The sequence below is a fragment of the Melanerpes formicivorus genome, unplaced genomic scaffold (genome assembly GCF_026170545.1).
Source record: "Melanerpes formicivorus ecotype bairdi unplaced genomic scaffold, bMelFor1.0.p_v2 SCAF_4, whole genome shotgun sequence".
NCBI lineage: Eukaryota > Metazoa > Chordata > Aves > Piciformes > Picidae > Melanerpes > Melanerpes formicivorus.
This window is the reverse complement of record NW_027142356.1, coordinates 37363358-37387046: the sequence shown is the minus strand read 5'-3', so window position 1 is coordinate 37387046 and position 23689 is coordinate 37363358. Positions and strand designations below refer to the sequence as shown.

Sequence of the window (23689 nt, the reverse complement as noted above, 5' to 3'; positions counted from 1 at the left end):
GTAACATTTATTGGTTTTGTCTATCACTCTCTCGGCTTTTATCGCCCTGGAGGTAAATCTTAAAATCAAAGAGTGTTTGAGAACACACTCAGCTGCGATAACCAGCTTTACCTTTCACGTTAAAAAGAAGTCTAACCTGATTTTTAATAGGCACTTTTGCACAGGAAGGTGCAAGAGTAGAAGCAACCCTGGGCACGCATATGCCCCATGAGGAAATGGTCATTCCAGTGCTCTTTCATTTTAGGGCAGTTTAAGCAGAACTAGCTAGAAAAAATACTGATTATTAGGGGGGGATTTTCATAGAAACACAGAATGGTCTGGGTTGCAAGGGACCTCTGAAGGTCAGCCAGTCCAAGCCCCCCTGCAGTCAGCAGGGACATTCTCAACTAGATCAGGCTGCCCAGAGCCCTTTCAAGCTTCACCTTGAATATCTCTAGGGAAGGGGCCCCAACCACCTCCCTGGGTAACCTGTTCCAGTGTTCCACTATCCCTGTAGTGAAGAACCTGTTCCTAACATCCAATCTAAATCTGCTCTTCTCCAGTTTGAAGCCATTGTCCCTTGTCCTATCACTGAAGGCTTTTGTAAACAGCCCTCTCCATTCTTCTTGTAGCCCTCTTCAGGTACTGGAAGGCTACTATAAGGTCCTCCCAGTGTCTTCTCCAGGCTGAACACCCCCAGCTCCCTCAGCCTGTCCTCGTAGCCGAGGTGCTCCAACCCCTTGATCATTTTTGTGGCCCTGCTCTGGACCTGCTCCATCTCATGTGTGGTATTTTCCAGAAGAGCACATAGCCAGTATCTGTGAAAGAGGATACTCTACTAAAAACTATTATGTCTCACTGTCAAGAAAACATAAACCCAACCAGCTTTTATTAAAGGTAAAATGCAAAATAAAACTCAGCTTTGCAAGCTTAGTTTCAGAATGATTATTGTTAGTGAAGGACATTGTATTTCTCCTTCCAAAGAAAGTGGAATATTTTTTTTTCCAGTATTCTTAGAGGAACAACCCTTCCCCCAGCTGAGATGTCAGGATAATATTTCCTTGCAGGATTGTTTTTAAAGTTCTTTAGGGAAATAGGAATACTGAGAAGGAATCTTAGCAGTGTCCCCCCTGCTCTTCTCTGGGAGCAGCTCATGAGGAAGCTTGAACTGCTAATTCGGTCACAGATATGGTTAGGACCGAGAAACCAGGGGATGAGGAGACCTGGACGAGACCGTGAATGTCCGGGGTCCCTCAGCAACCTGCCCTAGAGCTCCCGGCCTCAGGCGGGGCGGGCGAGATGCGCGGGGCTCCGCTGGGCCGCGGGCTGGCTGCTCCGCGTCTGTTCTTGCCGCCGACGGCCAGGAGATGGCGGTAGAGCCCAGAGCAGCCGAGCGGAGGCTCGGCGGCCGCAGGCAGAGCCGGACGTGCGGCAGAGCCGATGCCCTCCTGACCATAGCAGCTGCGCAGCCGGGTCCCGCTCCTCACGGGCTTCCGGGGCTGGGCGGTGCGGTGCGGGCGCGCCGCGGATAGGCAGGGCCGGGCGGTGCCGTCCCGGGCCGTCCTCTTCCCCTTCCTCCGCTGGTCCGGTGTGAGGTGAGCGCTGCCCAGGGAGTCGGTCGGTCGCCAGCTATCTTCAGCGCCGCAGCCCCCGTGAGCGCGGGTCCGTTCCTTCCCGTCCCCGAGGGGCCGAGCTCCGCGGGGCCGGATTTCCGCGGCGTCACGGCGGGAGGAAGGCCGGGGCTGGCGTGGCTTTCGGCGGCCGGTCCCGGCCAACGGGCAGGTGGCGGTTCGTAAGGGCAATCTCCTCGCCCTCTGCCCCAAAGACCATCGCCCAGAGCCCGGGCGCCGGCACGGGGGCGGCCGGGACTGCGCTGCGCTGCGCTGCGCTGCTGTCGGCTGGAGCAGACATCTGCCCAGGGCCTGATTGCAACCCCTCTTCCCTTCTACGAAAGCCAACAATAAGAACATTTTGTGCCTTCGATTGACGTAAACCTCTTTCAAGTTTTATGCGTTCTTCTTAACTTCTATGTCCTTTTGGAGCTCCTCTCCGACGAGGACAGGCTGAGAGAGTTGGGGATGTTCAGTTTGGAGAGAAGGCTCCAAGGAGACCTTGTGGCCTTCCAGTATCTGAAGGGGGCTAGAGGAAAGCTGAGGAGGCACTTTTTAGGGTGTCAGGTAGTGAACTAAAGGGAATGGATCCAAACTAGAGGAGGGGAGATTTAGATTAGATGTTAGGAAGAAATTCTTTCCCATGAGAGTGGTGAGAGCCTGGCACAGGTTGCCCAGGGAGGTGGTGGAAGCCTCATCCCTGGAGGTGTTTGCAGCCAGGCTGGATGTGGCTCTGGGCAGCCTGCTGTAGTGTGAGGTGTCCCTGCCCATGGCAGGGGGGTTGGAACTGGCTGAGCCTTGAGGTCCCTTCCAGCCCTGACAATTCTGTGATCCTGTGAGTTTGATGAAAAATTGAATTGCTGTTCACCAGGGTGAGGCAGACAAGTGAGGACTAGTTGGCACTCCCAATATCCTTTGGACTTCCAAAGTTAATTTTTACCAGAGACTCAGTAATCACTGTCGTTTTTGAGAGCAGCTGAGAATAAAGTGGAGTTTGGTGTGAATGCAATGCTTCTCTTCTAACCTTGGTGACTCTGTGATTCTTACAATGGGGAGAGGAGGTTGTGTTGCTTCTGTTTGCTTACATGAAAAAGCATTGCTGTTTGACTATCCAGTCTGTGTGAAGGTAGCTGTAGCTGTGGAGCTGCCCCCAAAATAAGTGCAGGATGTGGTCTGTGCAGTAATATTATGAAGGCCAAAACCTGTTCAGGCTATTAAATTGTCACACATTTCATGTGTAGCTCAGTCCTTCACAGTCATTCAGTGCCACCATTCTCAGAAGCTGTCCTATATGTTGATAAATAAAGTACCAGACCATGCAGCAAAAAAAATACAGTTTAGACTTGAATTAGTCTCTATATAAGAAAGATTCCTACTTGCTTTTCCCTAGCAGTACAATTCTCAGGCATGGAAGAAGACAGCAATTGCAAAGCTCTTTAGAACCTATTTGTTCTAAATAGGTTTTGACTCAGGGGGTTTGTTATTGTAGGGTTTGTGTTTTGTCTTGTTTTTAAGTATGTAACTGGGTTGTGTTTGTTGGAAGCACAGATGTGGTTTGTGATAGGCTTATGTCCTGTGGAATGAAAACTTCAGCTCATGGCAGTGAGGATAAGTAGTACAGTGATTCTGGAGAGCCCTCAAATAAATCTTTGACATGAAATGCCATAAAAATGAGGGATTATTTGTTCATGCTTGTTCTCCTTTCTTTGTGATGAGGAGTGCCATGCTAGGTCATGATCCAACATGTAGCTGCACTCGCCACCCTTCCTGTTTGAACTGGGCTGCCCACAGCTCTGTATTGCTGAGCAGTGCTACATTGTGCTGGAGCTGAACATAATCAGCTGGCAGCTGTAAAGAATGCGCTCCTTTCAACACGGTGATTACTGTTTCTAGGTCAACACTGCATACACAGTATCATTTTGATACTTTGGCTTTTTACCTTTGTACCTAGCAGAAAGTCACAGCCTAGCATAAACCATACACGTTTCTGGTGTCCCGAGATCAGAGGCAGAATACAAGAAAAGCCACAATGGCTTCTGAAACCATCCCACAGGAAGCTCAGGCATCTCCACCAAAGCAAGCTAGATGGCCTGGATGGGTAAGTTGGCTTGTTTGTTGGTTGGTTTTGGGGGGGGGGGGGGTGGGGGGGGGTGATGTTTTGGGGTTGGTTGGTTTGTTTTTAATTTTGATGCTATTGCCAGTGAATAACTGGGGTTTTGCATTGGTCACTCTGACTGAAGAGAAAACCAGAAGTCTGATAGCTTAAGCTTATAAATGAAGAAAGGATGTTGTGGTATTCACTATACTCAGAGGACTAGGAGCTTATAAGATAGTGGGCTCTGATTTATGCTATGCTAGTTAAACTAGTTACAAGTGTCTTGAGTACTAGTCCAGTATAACCTGTCCCCATCAAGCTGTTGTGTCCCCATCAAGCCCTTCAGAAGAGAAGAGTACTGCAGAAGAAGCTGTCTTCCAGCTGTATGGCAGCTGAGCATTCTTCTGTGCTGGAGAAATCACCAGCCCACAGGGGTTCATATTTTACCATCTGCTAGAGGCATGTAATTAACCAGATGGAATTTATGTGTGGCAGGACCTTGTTGCTAGCCAGTCGCTGCCAGGAAGCAGCAAAAGGTGGTTGTTCTGCAAGGAAAGGTGACCTGGGAGGCGGGAGTGACAGCAAGGCAGTCCTTCAGGGAGCAGGAGCATCTCCAGTGGCATTAAGCAGGGTGAGCCAGCTGGTAAGGTAGGAGGTCAAGTTAGCAAGGCAAAGGAGGGAATCTCATGGTAAAAGGCCAGGTACAGGCATCCTACTATGCAGTTAAGGCAAGGGCCTGAGCTTAAACACAGCTCCTGAGCTGAGAGGCAGAGGCCTTGGGCAAAGCTTCTTTGTCTTTGTCTCAGATGGACTTTCTTGGCAATTTACTTCCATGTTACACAACTGTACCGTGTTAGAGCTGACTTTGAGCCCAAGCAGCTAAACCTCTATCAGGGTGTGTATGGAAGTAGGAAAGTTGCAAAGCATGTTGGTGCACTTAGGGCTCTGACACTCATTTCCTTATCTTTCACTCTGCCTGTTTGAATTCTGTCCTGTTTGTGGTGACCTTGCTGTGAAACCCCTTTGGAGTGATTCTCTGAAGTCAATTCTCTACTCTTTACCCTAGCAGCACCACCATTTATTGTGGTGGAGCAGTGCTTGAAGGAGGACTGAGAGGTTAATTAGCTAAAATGTGAAATGTGTGGCTGTGGCCAGTAGATGCACTTGGTTACAAAACCATGGCTCAGTCTGGCATGAAATGAGGTAGAGTTCTGCAATAGGCTAATGTGCTCTTTTTCCCAAGGCACTGCTTCTTCCATGAAGTCTGCTTTTGCTTTCAAGAGTAAGCAGGTTGGTAGATGTTGTGTTTTGTACAGAAAAAAATGTTTAACATTTCCATTACATTAATGACGACTCCTGCTTTCTGCCAGCTTCTATTGCTGAGCATGAAGCCCTATGGTATGGAGCAGCCAGTCGGGGTCAGCTGCCCTGTCTCTGTCCTCTGCCAGAGTCTTGTGTTTTACTGATTCTTGTTTTAAAGAATTCCATCTTCCCAATTGATTTATTCTTTTCTTCCTGTGAGATTAAATTCAAGCAGCTAACCCTGGTGTATCCTTTCCAGCCAATGTTCTACTGTCCCAAATCCCACATCCAGAACAGTGGGGAAATTGCAAAGATCCGTGAAGAATGCAGAAGTGAAAGTTTCTGGTACAGAGGTGAGCGATCCAAACTTGTCCTTGCCACACTGAACACGACTTCTGGATGCACTCAAGCAAAACAGGCTGCAAAATGCCATGGTCTTCATTGTAATCCATTGTGGTTTGTTGGAATGTTACTGTGGGCTAACGCTGTCACCTTATTTTAAGCTGAGCACTGTGTCGTTATAGAGTTAATGGGACTATTTGCATCATCATTGTAGGCAAAGGTGTTGGAGTTTACTTCACGGGTTCACAGGATGTTAGGGGTTGGAAGGGAACTCTGAGCATCATTAAGTCCAATCCCCCTGCCAGAGCAGGACCATAGAATCCAGCACAGGTCACACAGGAACACATCCAAATGGGTCTTCAAAGTCTCCAGAGAAGGAGACTCCACAACCTCTCTGGGCAGCCTGTTCCAATGCTCTGTGACCCTCACAGGGGAGAAGTTCCTCCTCATGTTGAGGTGGATCCTCCTGTGTTTGTATCCATTACCCCCTGTCCTATCCCAGGGTGCGACTGAGCAGAGCCTGTCCCCTCCCTCCTGACACCCAGCCTTCAGATATTTATAAACAGTTATTAAATCCCCTCTCAGTCTTCTCTTCTCCAGACTAAACAGCCCCAGGGCTCTCAGCCTCTCCTCATAGGGAGTTGTTGTTTAATGTGAAGTCTAACAATCATAGAGTTGGTTCTGTTCTTGAAGTCCATTATTAAAACAACCTTGGGAATGTTTACTTCATTCCATATTTTTGCCTTTGAATGAAAGGCAGGCATTGTGTCCTGGGTTTGTGAATTCTTTAGGTGTTAGGACATCCAAAAGATCAGTTACTCATTGTTTTAGTGTCTCTTACATGCACCCTGTCAGTTTGTTTCTAAATGACACACTTTCTGGAGAGAGAAGGTTGAACACCATTTAAGCAGAGCTGCTGGCATTCCCAGTGTTGCAGCACTGAGGGGAGATACTCAGGTTGTACAAGCTCTTGTTTAGTAAATATCTATAGCATAGCATGCATTAGCTGCACCATGCTGTGTGAGCACAGCCTTGCTTTGAAGAGTTAGGGTTAAATCTGCCTGACTGAGCAGATGTCATAGGTGATAAAAACACTACACAGAGTTAATGTTTGGAAGATGAACAATGGGTTTAACGTTAGAAACACAGAAAACATTTCATGTATTAAAGAATAATGTATTTAAATAATAGATAACAAATTTTGGCTGATACCAGGTGCTCTCCTCCTTTTTATTTTTACAGCTCTTCCTTTGTCTCTTGGGAGCATGCTTGTCACCCAGGGGCTGGTCTCAAAAGGTAAATACAAACCAATCACAGAATGTTAGGGGCTGGAAGCGACCTCAAGAGATCATCAAGTCCAACCCCTCTGCCAGGGCAGGATTACCTGGAGTAGGTCACACAGGAACTCATCCAGGTGGATTTTGAATGTCTCTAGAGAAGGAGACTCCACAACCTCTCTGGGCAGCCTGTTCCAGGGATCTGTCACCCTCAGAGTGAAAAAGTTTTTCCCTGTGTTTGCATGGAACCTTCTATGCTTCAGCTTGCACCTACTGCCCCTCAAAATACATGATGGTGCTAAATTTATGAAGTTGAGATCTGGAATTACTACTGAAGTGCAAGTTGCCCTAAAGTCTGCTGGTTGTCAACATCAATATTCCTCTCACCCAACAGCATTGTTGTTACAATGATCATTATGTATGCATTGCCACAGCCACTCTGCTGAAAGAACTTGAACTGAGAAAGAGAATTCCCCAATATGAAGACTGGTGGCTGGGTTCTGTCACCATGGTCACATGTATTTGAGTAGACTCTTCACTGGGGCTGCTTGTAGGGCAGAGCATGGTACAATCTGAGGAGGGCCATCAGAATTGGGGACATCTGAAAAATGCTGGCAGTGTTTATAGAGTGACCACACAGCAATATGAATGCAGCTTTGGTGCAGGGGGACAAGGAATTCTGCCAGAGTGAGGAGGCAGAGAGCTGCTTTGTAGAGATGGCTTGCAATCTGCAGGCTAACACAAAAGAGACTTGTGTTCTGTTTCTGTGGTGGATGAATCTCTTTCTATGCCTTGCACCTTGAGGTTCCCCGCTGGGTAAGGTTGAGGTTAGCATTTTGGGTAAAGAGCAAAGAGCATCTACTCTGAGGACTGCTAAGATGGGTGCATCCCACAGGAGCAAATAAGACAGCTCTTCAGCCTGCAGCTGGCTACAGCAAGGGCAGGTAGAAGAAGAAAAAAATCTCAGGGTCTGAAGCAGAAAAGAATCCAGAGACTGTAAGAGATGGGTGGTGGGAGACAGCCAGTGGAGGAGATGGAAATGACTCAGCATTTTCTCAGTGTGTGCTTGCAAGCCTCTTGTTTTGTTCCAGCTGCTCTTGCCATGTTTCCTTCTTAGCACTCTATTTGTATTAATTTGATTGTGGTTTTTGCTAAGATTACCAGGAAGATCAGAGTGGAAGCCCTAAAAGCTGATGGAGGTTCCCTGGTACATCCTTGACCTATGAGTTTGTAGACAGACAGGGAGGGAAGGAGCAAGAGAGCCAGTGAGGGAAGGCAAAGGATTACACACTTGGAGGGGGTGAGCAGTGACAGGAGAGGCAGTGGGAGTGCCTCAGCAGCAAACATGCCAGCCTCTGGCACCGGCTACTCCTCTCAGTTTCTCTCCATTGTGCTCAGATATTTCTGATCAGCTGTGAAATAACAAATGCCCAATTAAATAATCATTACTGTGTGTCAACAACTGTGGGGGAGGCTGTTTAGCAACAAACAACTATTTTGTTCCTGCCTCCCCTGAGAGACTCCATTTGAAATTGCATAGATGCCAGTGGGCAGAGGCCCTTGCACAGCGTGGACTGAATGCTCCTCTGTCTAAACACCCCCCCAATGCCTGCAAACAGTACACTGGCTCCAGAAGAAGCTGGAGCTACTGAGCTTCTGCTGAATGCATGTAGCAGTGCAACCAATGTTCACTTCTTTTCTCTGTGCCATGGTAATCTTGCTGTGTGCAGCCCTCCTTCACAGCATGGCTCTTCTGCTGGGCACATGCCTCTCAGAGGCATACTGGTTTCATCCATTGGTGTTAACTGGGGGAAGGTGGATTTTGGTGGGGAAACTAAAGACAGTATTTTGGTTTTCATGTTCAGCACTCTGCATTCTCCTCTTAAAGCCCAAAATGTATGATCTCTCCTCTCCTGGATACCAGTGGTACAGTTTAACACTCATTTAATCAGTAGTCACAGTATCACAGTACATCAGTGGTTGGAAGGGACCTCAAGAGATTGAGTCCAACCCCCCTGCCAAAACAGAAAACTACTGAAGAATAGTTTAGGCGTGCTTCTCACAGCACAAAGAGCATGAGTAAGAGGTTTCAGGTGGCTTATTACATTTGCAGAGCTGGTTTCTGCTGAAACATGAGCCACCATCTGCTGCAGGTGTCGCCAGTGGCAGTCATGCTGCTTCCATCTTGAGCTGAACCTTGCAAAGTCCAGATTTCTTCCTCTGACTCTAGGAGTGCCCCAAAACAGATGCACTAAGAACTAGTGGAGTGGAAAGTGCCCCCATGTTCCTAAATCTGAGTGGACTTTCAAGGTTTTTGCACAGTCTTTGTCCTCAGAAATGCAAAAGCTTGAAGGATTGCCCATTGGAATGGGCTGCCCAAGGAGGTGGTGGAGTCGCCGTCATTGGAGGTGTTCAGGAGGAGACTTGATGGGCTGCTTGGTGCCATGGGTTAGTTGTTTAGGTGGGTTGGATTGGTTGATGGGTTGGACATGATGATCTTGAAGGTCTCTTCCAACCTGGTTTGGTTTATTCTAAAATACTGTCTTAGGTTGGAGTGCTGCTGAGTTCCTCAAGAGAATAAACTCTCTGGTTTATTTTGTTGTAGGTGTTTTCTCAGCAAACCCAAGATTTGGTGCATTTCCAAAGATGGCAGGTAAGTTCCACCCAATTCTGAGAGGAAAAATTGTTTGTTTACAGGCAGTGCAGAGACTTCAGCTGGACCTCTCTGAATTTCATTTCAAATTCTTCCTTTTCTTTTTGGAGTTTATGAGATGCCACCACAGCACTTCAGGAGATCACATTCCTGCTGTCTTTTAAAACAAACAAGGTTCTTTTGATGTAAGCATTTTCAGAAGCAGCTTAAGTTCACTTAATCTAGCCTGTCAAATTGGTAAAAACTCCCAATATCAGCTTTGCTTTCTAAATACAGTCAGCCTTATTGATCAGCCATGCTTAACAGATCACAGAGCTCATGGTCTCAAGGGCTCGTCATGGTGTAATATATAGAACAGTGTGTTCCTTTTCATATGGTCATTTGATTCAGCTTAACCTTCTAATTCCTGACCATGAATTGATAAAGGAGACAAATAAACCCACATAAACTGTACAGCACAGTGAGGGGGCTCTTAAATGGCAAGCAATTAAGTTGGTTCCCTCCTCAGCAGAAGTTTAACAGAAAATGGAAGGTGTTGAGGTAGAGTTTTTATTCTGCCCCAGTGGGATAGCATGGCAGGATGATGTTCTAGCTTCCTAGCAGCCCAGTGGAGAGAGTGTTGAAGTTCTGATCATTAGAAATAGGCCTTGGTGTGCATACAAGGCCAAGAGACACCAGTGCTGACATTGAATTAGCTTCATTGTGGGCTCTCTCTGTAACCTGTTCATCTAAATCTGAAATCTTATCATTCCAGCTGCAGCTGAATAGCCTCTTCCTGTAGGCATTGCTTTGGACCACTGGCTGTGTCTCATGAAAGGTAGCTGGCTTTCAGCAGTTATGGAGGACCTCCCTGTGTGTACCTTCATGTGTTTGTACCACGTTTTGACAAGACACAGCACTTTGGTCCTGTGATTAAAATGGAGCCAGTTTGGTCCTGTGATTAAAATGGAGCCAGTTGCAGAGCCTTGATTTAAGCTCTTGTCTCAGCAGTGTTTTGTTATCTGCCTTTATAGTTGCTGGTGTCTTAGGCTATGCCATTGGGAAGATGTCATACTTTGGAGAATGCCAAAAGAAGTTTGAGAAAATTGGTATTGTGCCATGGGGTCCACCAAGACACAGGTTTGTGCTTATTTAAACTATGAATCCTAGGTCTAAATGGCCTAAAGCCAAGAGGAAATGACATGCTCCAAAACTGGGAATGTCAATGGTGTTATCATGAAGCACTACTTCCATTCTTTGGTTATAGATGAGGGCATTATAAACTGCTAAATGCCCTTCAGAAAGTGCAGATTAAACTCGCTGTAATGCTTGTTGTTAGGAAATCCATGCTTTAAAGAAGATGGTTCTGTGATGGGACAGCAGTGCCATCCACTATTGTGCCTTTAAGTGAGACCATCAACAGAGCTGTTGGAGTGAGTCCAGAGGAGAGCCACAAGGATGATCCGAGGGCTGCAACACCTCTGCTGTGAGGACAGCCTGAGGGAGCTGGGGGTGTTCAGCCTAGAGAAGACTCCAGGGGGACCTCAGAGCTGCCTCCCAATACTTGAAGGGATCCTACAGGAAGGCTGCAGAGGGACTTTTCATCAGGGTGTCTGGAGACAGGAGAAGGGGGAATGGTTTGAAGCTGAGGTGGAGCAGGGTTAGAGTGGATCTCAGGAAGCATTAGAAATGGAATGTTTTGCTTTCCATGTTGCAGGCACTGCAATCATGCTTGCAAAGAGTGTGAAGCAAAAGTGGGATCAGCTGCAAAAGAAGGTTCAATTCCTTCAGCATCTTAGACACAGGTAGGCAACCCTGAACTTGAAAAAGCAATCCTCATGTTGTGTTCTGTGATGTGTGGTACTCTTATTTGAAACCTGTGAACTTTGTGGATGTTAGTAATGGGTTCAAATCCAAGCACTATTCAAGGAAATAGTCTTAATCTGTGCTTTCTAGTTATTCTTTCCTTCATTTTTACCTTGCTTATCTTTTGTGCTAATTTCAAGTCCTCCATTGCTGAGGAATTGCTGCTCTAGCTGTAGCAGAGTGTTGCTTATTCACCTAACTGCAATTAATTTGGATTGCAACTTGTGAAAGCAAATATAACTCCTTTCCATCTCTTTTAGCTAAGAACAAAATAATTACAGATAATGACATTTAAAAATATCACTGGAATACTGAGAACCTAAAAGCAGGCACAGGGCCTTAGAGTAGTGTAAGAGTGGGGCTAGAGCAGCTCCATGGTAGGGCAGGGAAGAGGGCCTGTGTGATGTTTTCACCACAGAGAGGGGAAATTTCCCTTTGCAAAAAAACAAAGGAGGATTGACAGGGTGGAAGTCAGGAGAAGTGTTTAAAAGCACTTTCACTCTCTGTATGGAAAACAGGCCAGCAGCTGGGCTTTTAAAAAGCCTTTTCACACGTTGTGGTAAGCTGGCCTACATTTCTCCCAGGCAGGAGAATGTGTGAAAGAGTTTGCAAATAGCTTGGCTGCCTGCAGAGGAGGAGAGCAGAGGGCCTGCTTGAAATGCTGCCCTGGGAGTTTGTTGTGGCTCTAACTGGAGCTCTGAACAGAGATCTGATGCAGAAACTGTTGGATTGAGTCTCTTTGGCTTGTATTGTGTAATAATTTAGACAAGGGTATCATTAATGGTCCCTTTCTTGCTCTGAGGTGCACAACTGCAGCCTGTAAGGAGGAGTATCCTAACAGAACTTGTTTCCTTACCAGGAGAGAGATTTCCATGGACTTTTGCTATGCAACAATCTGTTGGGGCAGTAAAAGTTGTCCTGAAAGAAGCCATTAGAATAAATGCCTGGGTTTAAGCAATTTTACCACTGCTGAAGAATTTTGCATCAGAAGCTGCAAGTGCTCAACCACTAGCAGGAAATGCACTTGGGCTTAGCTCCACTTTATAGAGTTACTGTCCAAAGAGGCAGTGCTTCTCTGGAATCAGCTGTAGAGGTCAGGAAGCACTGTGGCTCACCAGATCAGCTGCCTGCTCTATCTGGGTACCAGATCAGTAAGGAGAGGGGAGGGGAAAGAAAGAAATCAGACCTTCCTGAGCTGTGAATGAAGGAGGGAGCAGGCCAGACTTAGATAATGGGGCAAGTATGACACCCTAAACCTGTTAGCAGTTGTGAGCTTAATGAAGCTTGATGTGCTGAGAAGTGCTTTTGAAGGTTTCCTCTTAAATAAATGTTTGCTTATGTAGGGCACTGTCCTCACCTGTTTCAAATAAAGACCCCAAAGCACATTGAAGAGGATCACAGAGAAGGGCCACGAGGATGAGCAGAGCTGGAGCTGCTCTGCTGTGAGGACAGACTGAAGGAGTTGGGGCTGTTCAGTCTGGAGAAGAGAAGGCTCTGAGGTGACCTAGTTGTGGCCTTCCAGTATCTGAAGGGGGCCTACAGGAAGGCTGGGGAGGGACTGCTCAGGATCTCAGGTACTGATAGGACTAGGGGGAATGGAATGAAGCTGGAGGTGGGGAGATTGAGGCTGGAGGTGAGGAGGAAGTTCTTCCCCATGAGAGTGGTGAAGCCCTGGAATGGGTTGTCCAGGGAGGTGGTTGAGCCCCCATCCCTGGAGGTGTTTAAGGCCAGGCTGGATGAGGCTGTGGCCAGGCTGATCTAGTGTGGGGTGTCCCTGCCCATGGCAGGGGGGTTGGAACTAGCTGATCCTTGTGGTCCCTTCCAACCCTGACTGATACTATGATACTTGCCAACAATTGCCTGTGCCAGTGCAGTCAGAGGTTGCTGGTGGGATTTGCCTCCACTGTTTGTCAGAGCTGGAGCTTGCTGAACCTTAATTCCCAATGTGTGGTTTTTTTCAGCCTTCCTCTGTGAGCTCACAATATTTCTTTGTTTCTGGGGTTTAAGTACCAATTGGTTTTTAAATAAATCCCAAGCTGTCTCCAAAGGAAGGATTCTTGTAGCTGTATGAAGGGAAGGATGCCACAGGCCCCTCTGTTTTCCTCCTGGAATTTCTGCTGTGGAGCCTGTTCCCTCTTGCAATCACCAAGAGTCTGTACATTTCCCAGGGCAAGCAGGGTGCCTCTCAGCCCAAGTAACAAGTCCGTCCTTTCTATTTACAGATATGCAGAAGATGATAGAAAGCTTATGGGCCAGCTTCTTCCTTCAAAATGCTTCTGGATCAGCTTCTTTCAAGGCTTGATTCTGCTGGGAAGAAATAATAACTTCAGTTTGGTGTAAATCAGCTTCTTTGAAGTAGTTGCATAAGGGTTCATAGTTCTGCTCACAGTAAATACCAATTCCTTGTAATGCACTTTTTGGGTTGTTTCCTGCCCTTCACTGCAATTTGGCTCTTAGTGCAGAAGGATGGGATTTGTCTGTTGTAATTAAATGCTGGCAGTACCTCATGGAGCAACAAAAATGTCTTATTCTGGAATGTTCATAAACTCAGAATGCCAGGCTGGCAGGGACCCCAAGGATCATCTGATCCACCCTTTCTAGGTGATGGTGTAGATTGTGGGAGATGGCTCAGCACCCTGCGTTTTAAAACTAGCCATTGTAGGGGGATTCCACTGCTCCTCTTCAGATTGTTTGGGAGAATGTTTGCCTTCTGTGTCAGAAGAGTGCAAGAATCTTTAAATGGTCTTGCACAGCTAAGCAGCTACTCAGTCTCTGAGCTGATTCCTTGGTTTTGGAGTGGTTTAGGAGTACAAAGCTGGAAGTTCATCAGTGTGGCAACACCCTACAGTTGCTGTGCTGAACCAACTCGTAAGTTTCTACACAGAGGTCCACTGTGCAGGGATATGAAAAGCAGAATGAACAGGAAGTTTGCAAGAGTTTCTGGGTCTGCACACAATCCAAGGCTAGCAGGGGCTGGGTAAAAACTAAATGGCCCCTGCTCACTGCAAACAGCAGCATCATGTGCAGGCTTCCATGAAGTACCTCAGGAAATCAAAAGCAGACACCCCCTGAAACACAGTGATGCTGGAAATCACAGGCACAGCTACTGCTGATGAAGCCTCTCTTCTGTGGGTCTGGTTGTGGGTTTGCTTTTATACTGTGCCTGTGGTTGGTACACCTCTTTTTCAACCAGCTTTGGGCATCTTCAGCTGGACACAAAGAGGTTCTGCAGGCAGGAGTGCGAAAGTGTGAAGTAAGTATTGCACAAAAGACAGCCTGAATTTAACAACTCATTAGGCTGAATGCTCAGCACCCTGACAAGGCACTTGGAGAGTCCTTCCTAGCCATGCAGCCCCCACACAGGAGGGGGGTTGGACTCACTGGCCTTCCTCTGGTTTATTGCTTTTAAGATTTTCCACATTGGTGTTTGAATTCCTGAGTTACTAGGAACCCCTATCCCAAGAGGGGCTTCAAATTTGCACTTCTTACCTTTCTACAGGCTTTTTCTACAGCTCTTTCTCAGCAAGCTGAGTCAAGGCTGCAGAGTTGTGCTGTGTCAGAGCTGCTGCTTGGTGTCCAGGCAGGTAAGCTTTGAAGAGCCTTCAGCCAGGGCTGTAGGGAGAGAGGGTTACACAACCACAGAGAAGTCAGCCTGCCTCTGTGAGAATAATGTCATTGTCACAGGTGTGCTGTGATAGCCAGCAAAACTTGTCTGGTGACATGGCTTAGCTGCTTCCCCTCATCTGACATCTGCAGCCAAGATAACAGCAGCAGGCTGCAGCAAGGGGAGTCCTGGCTGGGTGGTCTGAGGAGAGCCATTTTATCCATGTGATGCATGTGACAGGGGCCCTTTGATGTCAGACTCTCAGAGGTCATCCCTGGGGCCAGTGTAACCTCCTGGGGTCACAGCTTAGCTACTGTAGATGTGGTTTTGTTGACACTTCCTATTACTTTGCTGTAATAAATGCACTGCTATAGAGATTTTCATTTTGGTGGATGTATTTCTGTGCCTCCCCAGAGAGACACCCTGAGTAGCTCTGTGTGTGGATCTAAGTTCATGAGTTGCTGTGATACTGTTAGAGTCACAGAATTGGCAAGGGTGGAAGGGACCTCAAGGCTCAGCCAGTTCCAACCCCCCTGCCATGGGCAGGGACACCTCACACTACAGCAGGTTGCACACAGCCACATCCAGCCTGGCTGCAAACACCTCCAGGGATGAGGCTTCCACCACCTCCCTGGGCAACCTGTGCCAGGCTCTCACCACCTTCATGGGGAAGAATTTCCTCCTAACATCCAATCTCAATCTCCCCATTTCTAGTTTTGCTCCATTCCCCCCAGTCCTATCAGTACCTGACACCCTAGAGAGTCCCTAAAAAGGAGGACAGGGCTGTGAATCTAAGCTGTACTAACACTACATTTGGGCATATCAAAGGCAAAGAGCATGGCTGATGAGCAAACTGCTTAGAAGGTCTTCAAAAGCATTTCCTGTACTTCAGAAGATGAATGGCCAGCTCACTTTCTAGCCCTGTCAGGTGTCAGGCTCCACATAATACTCCTTGATTTAAGGAATGCCAAGTGGCAGCTTTTGGCAAGGTTGTTATGCTGCCATACTAACTTAGGAACATTTAGAGATGTGTCACCCTCAGAGAATGTCCAAGGCAGGTGGTTGAGGCCTCATCCCTGGAGATATTCAAGGTGAGGCTGGACAGGGCTCTGGGCAACCTGATCTAGTTGAGGATGTCCCTGCTGAGTGCAGAGGAGGTTGGACTGGATGAGCTTTGGAGGTCCCTTCCAACCCAGACCATTCTGTGATTCTAAACTAAGAATCATTAACTGTGTAAACAGTGTGAAAGTGGAGCTGTGTGCTTGAGGTGTGTTGGACTGTTCCAGGTGGCTGGATGTGTGTTCTAGGGGTGGGATCAGAGATGATGGATAGTTTTGGGTTTTAGGGTTGGATGGCTGACAGGACCTAGTTAAGCTTTGAAGCTGCTTCAGATTTCACAAAGAAATAGGAAAATGTGTCCCATAGGTCACAGGAGAAGCTCTGTAAGAGAGCAGGGCTTGGGGTGTCAGTAGCTGTGCTGCAGGATGCAGAAGGGAGCAGTGAAATGCATGCTGACTGTTTTGCATGTTACTTTATGCAAAAGGGAGGCAGGAAGAGCTGGGCAGAACCTCATGTGCTCTCATGGCCAGACCCTCAGCATTCCTCTACTTGGAAAGTTAAGCTCCTGATGAGTAATAGCAGCCTGCCAGTACCTGCAGGGGGCCTGCAAGGAGGCTGCAGAGGGACTGTTTATAAAGGCCTGCAGTGAGAGGACAAGGGGCAATGGTTTGAAATGAGAGGAGATGCAGATGGGATGTGAGGAACAAGTTCTGCACCCTGAGGGTGGTGGAACACTGGAACAGGTTGCCAGGGAAGTGGTTGTGGCCCCATCCCTGGAGATATTCAAAGTGAGGCCTGATGTGGCCCTGGGCAACCTCATCCAGGCTGGATGAGGCTCTGGCCATCCTGATCTAGTGTGGGGTGTCCCTGCCTATGGCAGGGGGGTTGGAACTAGATGATCCTTGTGGTCCCTTCCAACCCTGAATGATACTATGATCTAGTGGAGAATGTCCCTGCTGACTGCAGGGGGATTGGACTGGATGAGCTTTGGAGGTCCCTTCCAATCCAAGCTATTCTGTGGTTAACAAAGAGTTCTGTGGGAGCTGCAGGTTAGTCCAGCTGCTTTGTAGTAATTATGCACCACTTAATGAGCTCAGCTGTGCTGACCTTTGCTGTCCACACTGTTAATTGAAGCAGAAGTTCAAGACAATGAATTTAGGGGTGACCTGTTAAAAAAAAGAGAGAAAGATTTAAAGTGATCAGTTGCTTCCATAATCTTCATTTCAGCCTGGAATAAGAGGGGAAGAGGTCTCCAGAAGGCAAAAAATAGTTGACCTTAGAAAGGACCAAGCATGGTTTATGTAGTGCTAAAACTGTTTGGTTGGTTTGGTTTAGTACTTTCTTGTACTAATAAGATCCCTTGGGGCAGGCAGATGTTACAAAAAGGCCTCCCAGAGAATCCACTGAACATACATGCATAGCTTCCTAGTAATCATTTGCATCTGGAAAACAGAGCTTGCTTTCATCCTCCAGGGGTGTGGGAGTTCAGCTAGGGATTGACTACAGTACTTGGAGAGTTACTTCAAATGGCTCATACAAAAGTTCTGAGAGAAAGCAAGCTCTTACAGTGGAGGGGAGTGAGAGAATGCTGGGGGTTGGAAGGGACCTCTAGAGATCATTGAGTCCAAGCCCCCTGCCAAAGCAGGATCACCTAGGGCAGGCCATATGGGAACACATCCAGGTGGGTTTTTGATGCCTCCAGAGAAGGAGACTCCACAAGCTCCCTGGGCTGCCTGCTCCAGGGCTCTGTCACTCTCACCATACAGAAGTGTCTCCTCATGTTGAGGTGAAACCTCCTGTGTTCCAGCTCATACCTGTTCCTTATCCTATAACTGGGCACCACCAGAAAGAGCCTGGCACCTTCATCTTGGCACCCCACCCCCCCCTTAGATATTGATAGATATTGATCAGATTCCCCCTTAGCTTTTTCTTCTCCAGACTGAACAGCTCCAGGGCTCTCAGCCTTTCTTCGTAGCAGAGATGTCCCCCAGTCATCCTCCTGGCTCTCTGTTGGACTCCTTCCAGCAGGTCTCTGTCTCTCTTGAACTGGAGAGCCCCAAAGTGGGCACAATCTTCCAGGTGTGGTCTCACCAGGCAGAGCAGAGGAGAAGAACCTCCCTAGCCCTGCTGGCCACACTTTTCTTAGTGCATCCCAGGTTCCCACTGGCTCTCTTGGCCCCAAGGGCACATTGCTGTCCCATGCAGAACTTGCTGTTCACCAGCACTCCAAGGTCTTTCTGCATGGAGCTGCTTTCCAGCAGGACAATCCCTAGTCTGTCCTGGTGCCTGGTGTTACTCCTCCCCGGATGCAGGACCCTGCACTTGTCCTTATTGAACTTCATGAGGTTTGCCTGCACCCAGCTCTCAGGCTGCCCAGATGATGTTGGGTGGCAGCACAGCCTGAGAGGTGTCAGACACCTCCCCCAGTTTGGTAGTCATCAGGAACTTGCTGAGGGTACACTCAATGCCCTCATCCAGGCCACTGATGAAGATACTGGACAGAACTGGATCTAGTACTGATCCCTGGGGAACACCACTGGCCACAGGCTTCTGACTGGACTCTGCTGCTGATCACAACTCTCTTGGTGAAATCAGATACTTGAAGCAAACAGAAAAGAAGCACTTCCTGATCCAGCACTATTCCAGCATGCACATTTCTGCCACAAGATATGGTGGAACCAAGCAAGGCAGCTCCAAAAGGCACCATCCACACAGGCTGGGTGGCTGTGAAACATATGGATTTGCATGATCCAGATGCAACCATTGTGCCAGGACCCTTCTCCTCTCTGATCAGAGAAGGGCAGGAGGGCAGACTGGTGAAGGGTCTCCTCCTAGACGCATCACAAGCAGCCTGGGAGACAGGGACCATTATGGTGATCCCTATATTCTTAGAGCTGTTGAAAATCCAAGGTAAGAGCCTTGCCAAATGAACTAAACCCCAGGGAACTCATCCCTGGAAGTGGAGACTGAAAGATCTTCCATGTGCCCAGAGCACAAAATTCACACCTTGAAATCCTTGTCTTTACAATGCAGGATTTTCCTCTGCGGAGTGAGGTGGGGGTGGAGGTTCTTCCTGTTGTCTGTGACAGGTTGTTGAGAGCAATGGCACTTCCCAAGCAGGGATCTTGCATAACCCCCATTTGAAGTGTTACTTCTCACCCAAGCAGGCTTTGAGCACTTAGCAGCAGTGTTGTGTGGGTCAGGCACACTGTGGAGCTCATCAGGGCAAGGAACAGCTTTATAGGCCCACAGGATGTTAGGGGTTGGAAGGCACCTCAGAAGATCGAGTCCAACCCCCTGCCAGAGCAGGGCCATGGAATCCAGCACAGGTCACACAGAAACACATCCAGATGGGGCTGGAAAGGCTCCAGAGAAGGAGACTCCACAACCTCTCTGGGGAGCCTGTTGCAGTGCTCTGGGACCCTCACAGGGAAGGAGTTCCTCCTCATGCTGAGGTGGAACCTCCTGTGCTGGAGTTTCTATCCATTGCCCCTTGTCCTATCCCAGGGTGCAGCTGAGCAGAGCCTGGCCCCCCACCTCTTCACACTCAGCCCTCAGGGATTTATAAACATTTATTAAATCCCCTTTCAGTCTTCTCTTTGGACTGAGCAGCCCCAGGGCTCTCAGCCTCTCCTCACAGGGCAGTGCTGCAGTCCCTCAATCATCCTGGTAGTTCTCCCTTGGACTCTCTCCATCATATCCCTGTCCCTCCTGAACTGGGGAGCCCAGAACTGGATGCAGTATTCCAGGTGTGGCCTCAGCAGGGCAGAGCAGAGGTGTAGGAGAACCTCCCTGGATCTGCTGGACACCCTCCTCTGCATGCAGCCCAGGATCCCATTGGCCTTCTTGGCCACCAGGGCACATTGCTGTCCCATGCAGAACTTGTTGTCCACCAGGACCCCCAGGTCCTTCTCCACAGGGCTGCTCTCCAGCAGATCACCTCCTAACCTGTACTGCAGTTTATTCTTCCTTCCCAGGTGCAGGACTCTGCTTTTAACCTTGTTGAACCTCATTAGGTTCCTCTCTGCTCAGCTGGCAGTCTGTCCAGGTCTCCCTTGAAACCCTTCCTCCTGCAGGCGTGTTTTAAACCTGCCTGCCACTGGCAGCAGCTGTGGGCTGAAGGGGCTGTGCCCAGGCTCACTTCCTGCTGTGCTGGCACACGTGCAACACTTCAAAATGCAGCCCTGAAACCTTACCCAGCAGCAAATGCTTGGCATTTAATCTCTCCTGCACTCCTGATGAGCTCCACAGAGCCAGGAGATCCTGACAGCCTCGGGAGCTGCCTGTGGCCGTTGCCAGACACAGAGCCTGCCCTTGTCTAGGTCAGGCTTTCACAGCACACTGCTGAGCAGGTGGCAGCTCTGGCAGCCCCACAGGTCAGACAGCTGCTCTCTGCTGGCCCTGCCTGCTCCTCTTGGGCGTTCTCTGCTTCTCTCTGCACAGCCAGAACTTGCAGGGCTGAAGGGACTCCTCCTTGTTCACTTACTGCTCCCTCAGCATGGAGCATGACCTGTGTCCACAATGCAGCCTTCAAAGGCAGATGGCAGCTGCACATTGTCCAGTGTGTAGAGGGAAAATGAATGCAGGCCTTCATAAAACCTTAAGGGCACCCTAAACCACACTTGGATCTTCAGTGCAGACACATAGCCATAGCCACTGGCTGCGTGGCACTGTGCCAGGAGCAGTGCTTTCCACTTAGCACAGCTTAATTAGAAGGTGATTTAGACATCGTTAATGATCCATCCTCGGAGTTTAGGCATCAGCTACTGCAGGAAAATTCAGCGGCAGCTACATTGTTCAGTTGTCCTAAGTCGGTTAAGATTAGCAATTGTAATTAAAGTGGAATTAAGGCAAAGGAACTTTGTTGTTGTTGTTGGCATTAGGTTCATAAAGAACCTAATTTTAGCTTCATTTAAAAAATCCTAAACCTGAATGCACAAAATTATGTTGCCCCCAAGGATTAGAGATTGCAGAGAAGATTGTGTAGCACTCCATGAAAGGAGGCAATTAAAAGTGGGGGGGGGTTAGAAGCCATTCATGTCAAGAATGAAAACAGAGTCCTGCATCATCCCTGAGCAACTGGGAAAACACCACCACAAACATTACACGGGGGGGGGGGGGTTAATCCTGAATCCCTGGGGGTCCAGGCAAAGAAAATCCATCACACTCTCCCTTTCCCTTTCAGCTTCAGATGTTTTCTCATTTCAAGCATTAGAGAAAGTTGTATCTGATTGAATACCTCTTGTGCCAGATGAGTGTGCAATGTTTTTCTCACACACTGACATCCTTTTTTGTTCACTGCAGTATCAGGGATTCCATGGCCCTGCTCTGGCAGGGGGTTGGACTCGATCTTCTGAGGTGCCTTCCAACCCCTGACATCCTGTGAGCCTATGAAGCTGTTCCTTGCCTCCAAGCTGCTCAAGCTGCACCATCCAACCTGGCCTTGAACATGCCTAGGGAGAAGGCAGCCGCAGCCTCCCTGGGTCTCCAGAGTCTCACCACCCTCCTACTGTTCTATACAGAGAGTGATTGCCCATTGGAATGGGCTGCCCAGGGAGGTGGTGGAGTCACCATCCCTGGAGGTGTTCAGGAGGAGACTTGATGGGGTGCTTGGTGCCATGGGTTAGTTGTTTAGGTGGGCTGGATTGGTTGATGGGTTGGACACGATGATCTTGAAGGTCTCTTCCAACCTGGTTTTTTCTATGTATATGTAATGAAGAACTTCTCCCTCAGCTCCAGTCTAGCTCTGCTCTCCCTCAGCTTCAAACCATTCCCCTTTGTCTTGTCTCCAGACACCCTTAGGAAAAGGCCCTCTGCAACCTTCCTGGAGGATCCCTTCAGGTATTGGAAGGCAGGTCTAAGGTCCCCCTGGAGTCTACTCTTCTCTAGGCTGAACAGCCCCAGCTCCCTCAGCCTGTTCTCATGGCAGAGGTTCTCCAGCCCTTGGATGATTTTGTGGCCTTCCTGTGGACTCACTCCAACAGCTCAGTGTCCTTCTTACACTGGGGACACCAGAACTGGAAGCAGCATTGGACGTGAGGTCTCAGCTGAGCAGAGCTTAGGGACAGAATCCCCTCTCTTGCCCTGCTGCCCTCACTCTTTAAGGATGTGATGGAAAGCCAAAGACTTTTAGTTTGGTGGCAAAGCCAACTTGCTGCCAAGTACAAAACACCAACCCAATCCATGTTGTCTGGGAGGCAGTGAATAGAATTGAATCTTGCTCTATACACTGAACAGATGCAGCAGAATGAAAACATCATTTTCAGTTAGAAATCTTATGTGTACACAATGCCACCACAAGCAGAGACATGAAATCTTTACAACAGAAATTATAGGAGGCAAAACAAGTACAGCAGGACATACAACATACAGCAAAGGAGGCTGCAGGGAGGAGGGGGTTGGTCTCTTTATTCTCAAGTGATAGGATGAGAGGAACTGGCCTCAAGTTGCATCAGGAGAGGTTTAGGTTGGATATTAGGAATCCAATTGGGAATGAAAGGGTGGTGGAACAGCCTGCCCAGGGAGCTGCTGGACTCACCATCCCTGGAAGTGTTCAAAAACCATGTGGGCATGACACCTGGGGACAGGGTTTAGAGGCCATGGTGGTGTTGGGTTGATGGTTGGACTTGATCTTAGAGAGCTTTTACAACTGATTCTAGGATTCTGTAGTGGTGGGACTCAATGGTCTTAAAGTTCGTATCCAAGCAAATCAATTCTCTCTTTCTGCATAACATCAGCATTGGCACTGCTGATCCATGTGTGCAGCACAGCAGATGCCCTGAGAAGCAGGTCAGACAAAGAAGTATGAGGCTTCCAGCCTGGCCTGGGGCTCCAGTGTGCAATACTGGCGTGCAGAAGGCAAAGTTTACTGGCACAAGAGCCACGTTGAGAAATGGAAGCAGCCTCACTTTTCAGAGGAGTGTCCACACTGCAGAGGTACTGAGTCACAGAAGAACATTCAGGTTGGAAAAGCCCCTCAGGATCACCAAGTCCAACCATTAACCCTGCTCTACAAGGCTCACCCCTAAACCATAGCCCCAAGCACCACATCCAAACCATCTTGAAACACATCCAGGGTTCCTCTGTCCAAATGACTTCCCACCAGCACCTCAGGCTGTGGCAGGACCCAGAGAGAGCACCCAGAAGTAGCTGAGATAGAGACCTGCCACTAACTCCTCTACTCCTCAGATGATGGAATGAAGCTGGAGGTGGGGAGATTCAGGCTGGAGGTGAGGAGGAAGTTCTTCCCCATGAGAGTGGTGAAGCCCTGGAATGGGTTGTCCAGGGAGGTGGTTGAGGCCCTGTCCCTGGAGGTGTTTAAGGCCAGGCTGGATGAGGCTCTGGCCATGCTGATCTAGTGTGGGGTGTCCCTGCCCATGGCAGGGGGGTTGGAACTAGCTGATCCTTGTGGTCCCTTCCAACCCTGACTGATACTGTGATGCTATCATTCCCCCAACACAACTTGCAGTGCAAGCATGCATTAAGACTCCTGAGAAAAGCACAGGTTGCTATAGCCCTGTATTGTTTCACTGGGGAAAATCTAGTATTATCCCCCCCAAAAACCCTACAAATGAAGGAATCAGTGACTCCTTGGCAAGCTTTTTGTTCAACAGTTTGTGTCTTCTAGGTGTTGCTCTCTCCTCAGTGCCATAAAGCTGCTCCTGTGTTCTCTCTTGAGGATTGTGTTCTCTCACTTGAAGACTTTTCATCCTAAGCCTTTAATTCTCAAGGGGCCAAAAAAAGTTCTTTTTATAGATGGAAAACCACCACAGCAAGCTGCTCCAGTTGTCTCACCTGAATGTTCTGCCTCCTGTCGTTTGCATAACTCACAGCTAAGAAACTCTGGGAGCACTTTGGTGACGAATCTGATCAGCTTTGTTCCGGCGCGCTGAAACCCACCGCCATGGGATGCTGGCAGGCTTT

General features: G+C 48.4%; 1 protein-coding gene across 4 annotated transcripts; it reads left to right on the top strand.

Moving 5' to 3' along the window:
- The first annotated feature begins 1465 nt into the window (after positions 1–1465).
- OCIAD2 (OCIA domain containing 2) lies at positions 1466–15090 on the top strand. Of its 4 annotated transcripts, none has more exons than XM_068137665.1 (8): positions 1466–1574; positions 3544–3687; positions 5246–5339; positions 6571–6624; positions 9211–9258; positions 10272–10377; positions 10955–11042; positions 13326–15090. In XM_068137665.1, exons 2-7 carry the CDS (start codon positions 3619–3621, stop codon positions 11034–11036), a joined length of 453 nt encoding a protein of 150 aa, XP_067993766.1. In that variant the 5' UTR covers positions 1466–1574; positions 3544–3618; the 3' UTR covers positions 11037–11042; positions 13326–15090. The 4 variants fall into 4 exon arrangements, with proteins under 4 accessions (XP_067993766.1, XP_067993767.1, XP_067993768.1 ...); XM_068137666.1 differs by having other exon boundaries at positions 3541–3687; XM_068137667.1 differs by having other exon boundaries at positions 1466–1641.
- The last annotated feature ends 8599 nt before the right edge of the window (positions 15091–23689 follow it).

Coding starts and splice junctions, on each gene's coding strand:
- OCIAD2 (XM_068137665.1), top strand. CDS start 3,619: ATGGCTTCTGAAACCATCCCACAGGAAGCTCAGGCATCTCCACCAAAG. Junction 3,688..5,245: donor AAGCTAGATGGCCTGGATGG/GTAAGTTGGCTT, acceptor TATCCTTTCCAG/CCAATGTTCTACTGTCCCAA. Junction 6,625..9,210: donor CCAGGGGCTGGTCTCAAAAG/GTAAATACAAAC, acceptor ATTTTGTTGTAG/GTGTTTTCTCAGCAAACCCA.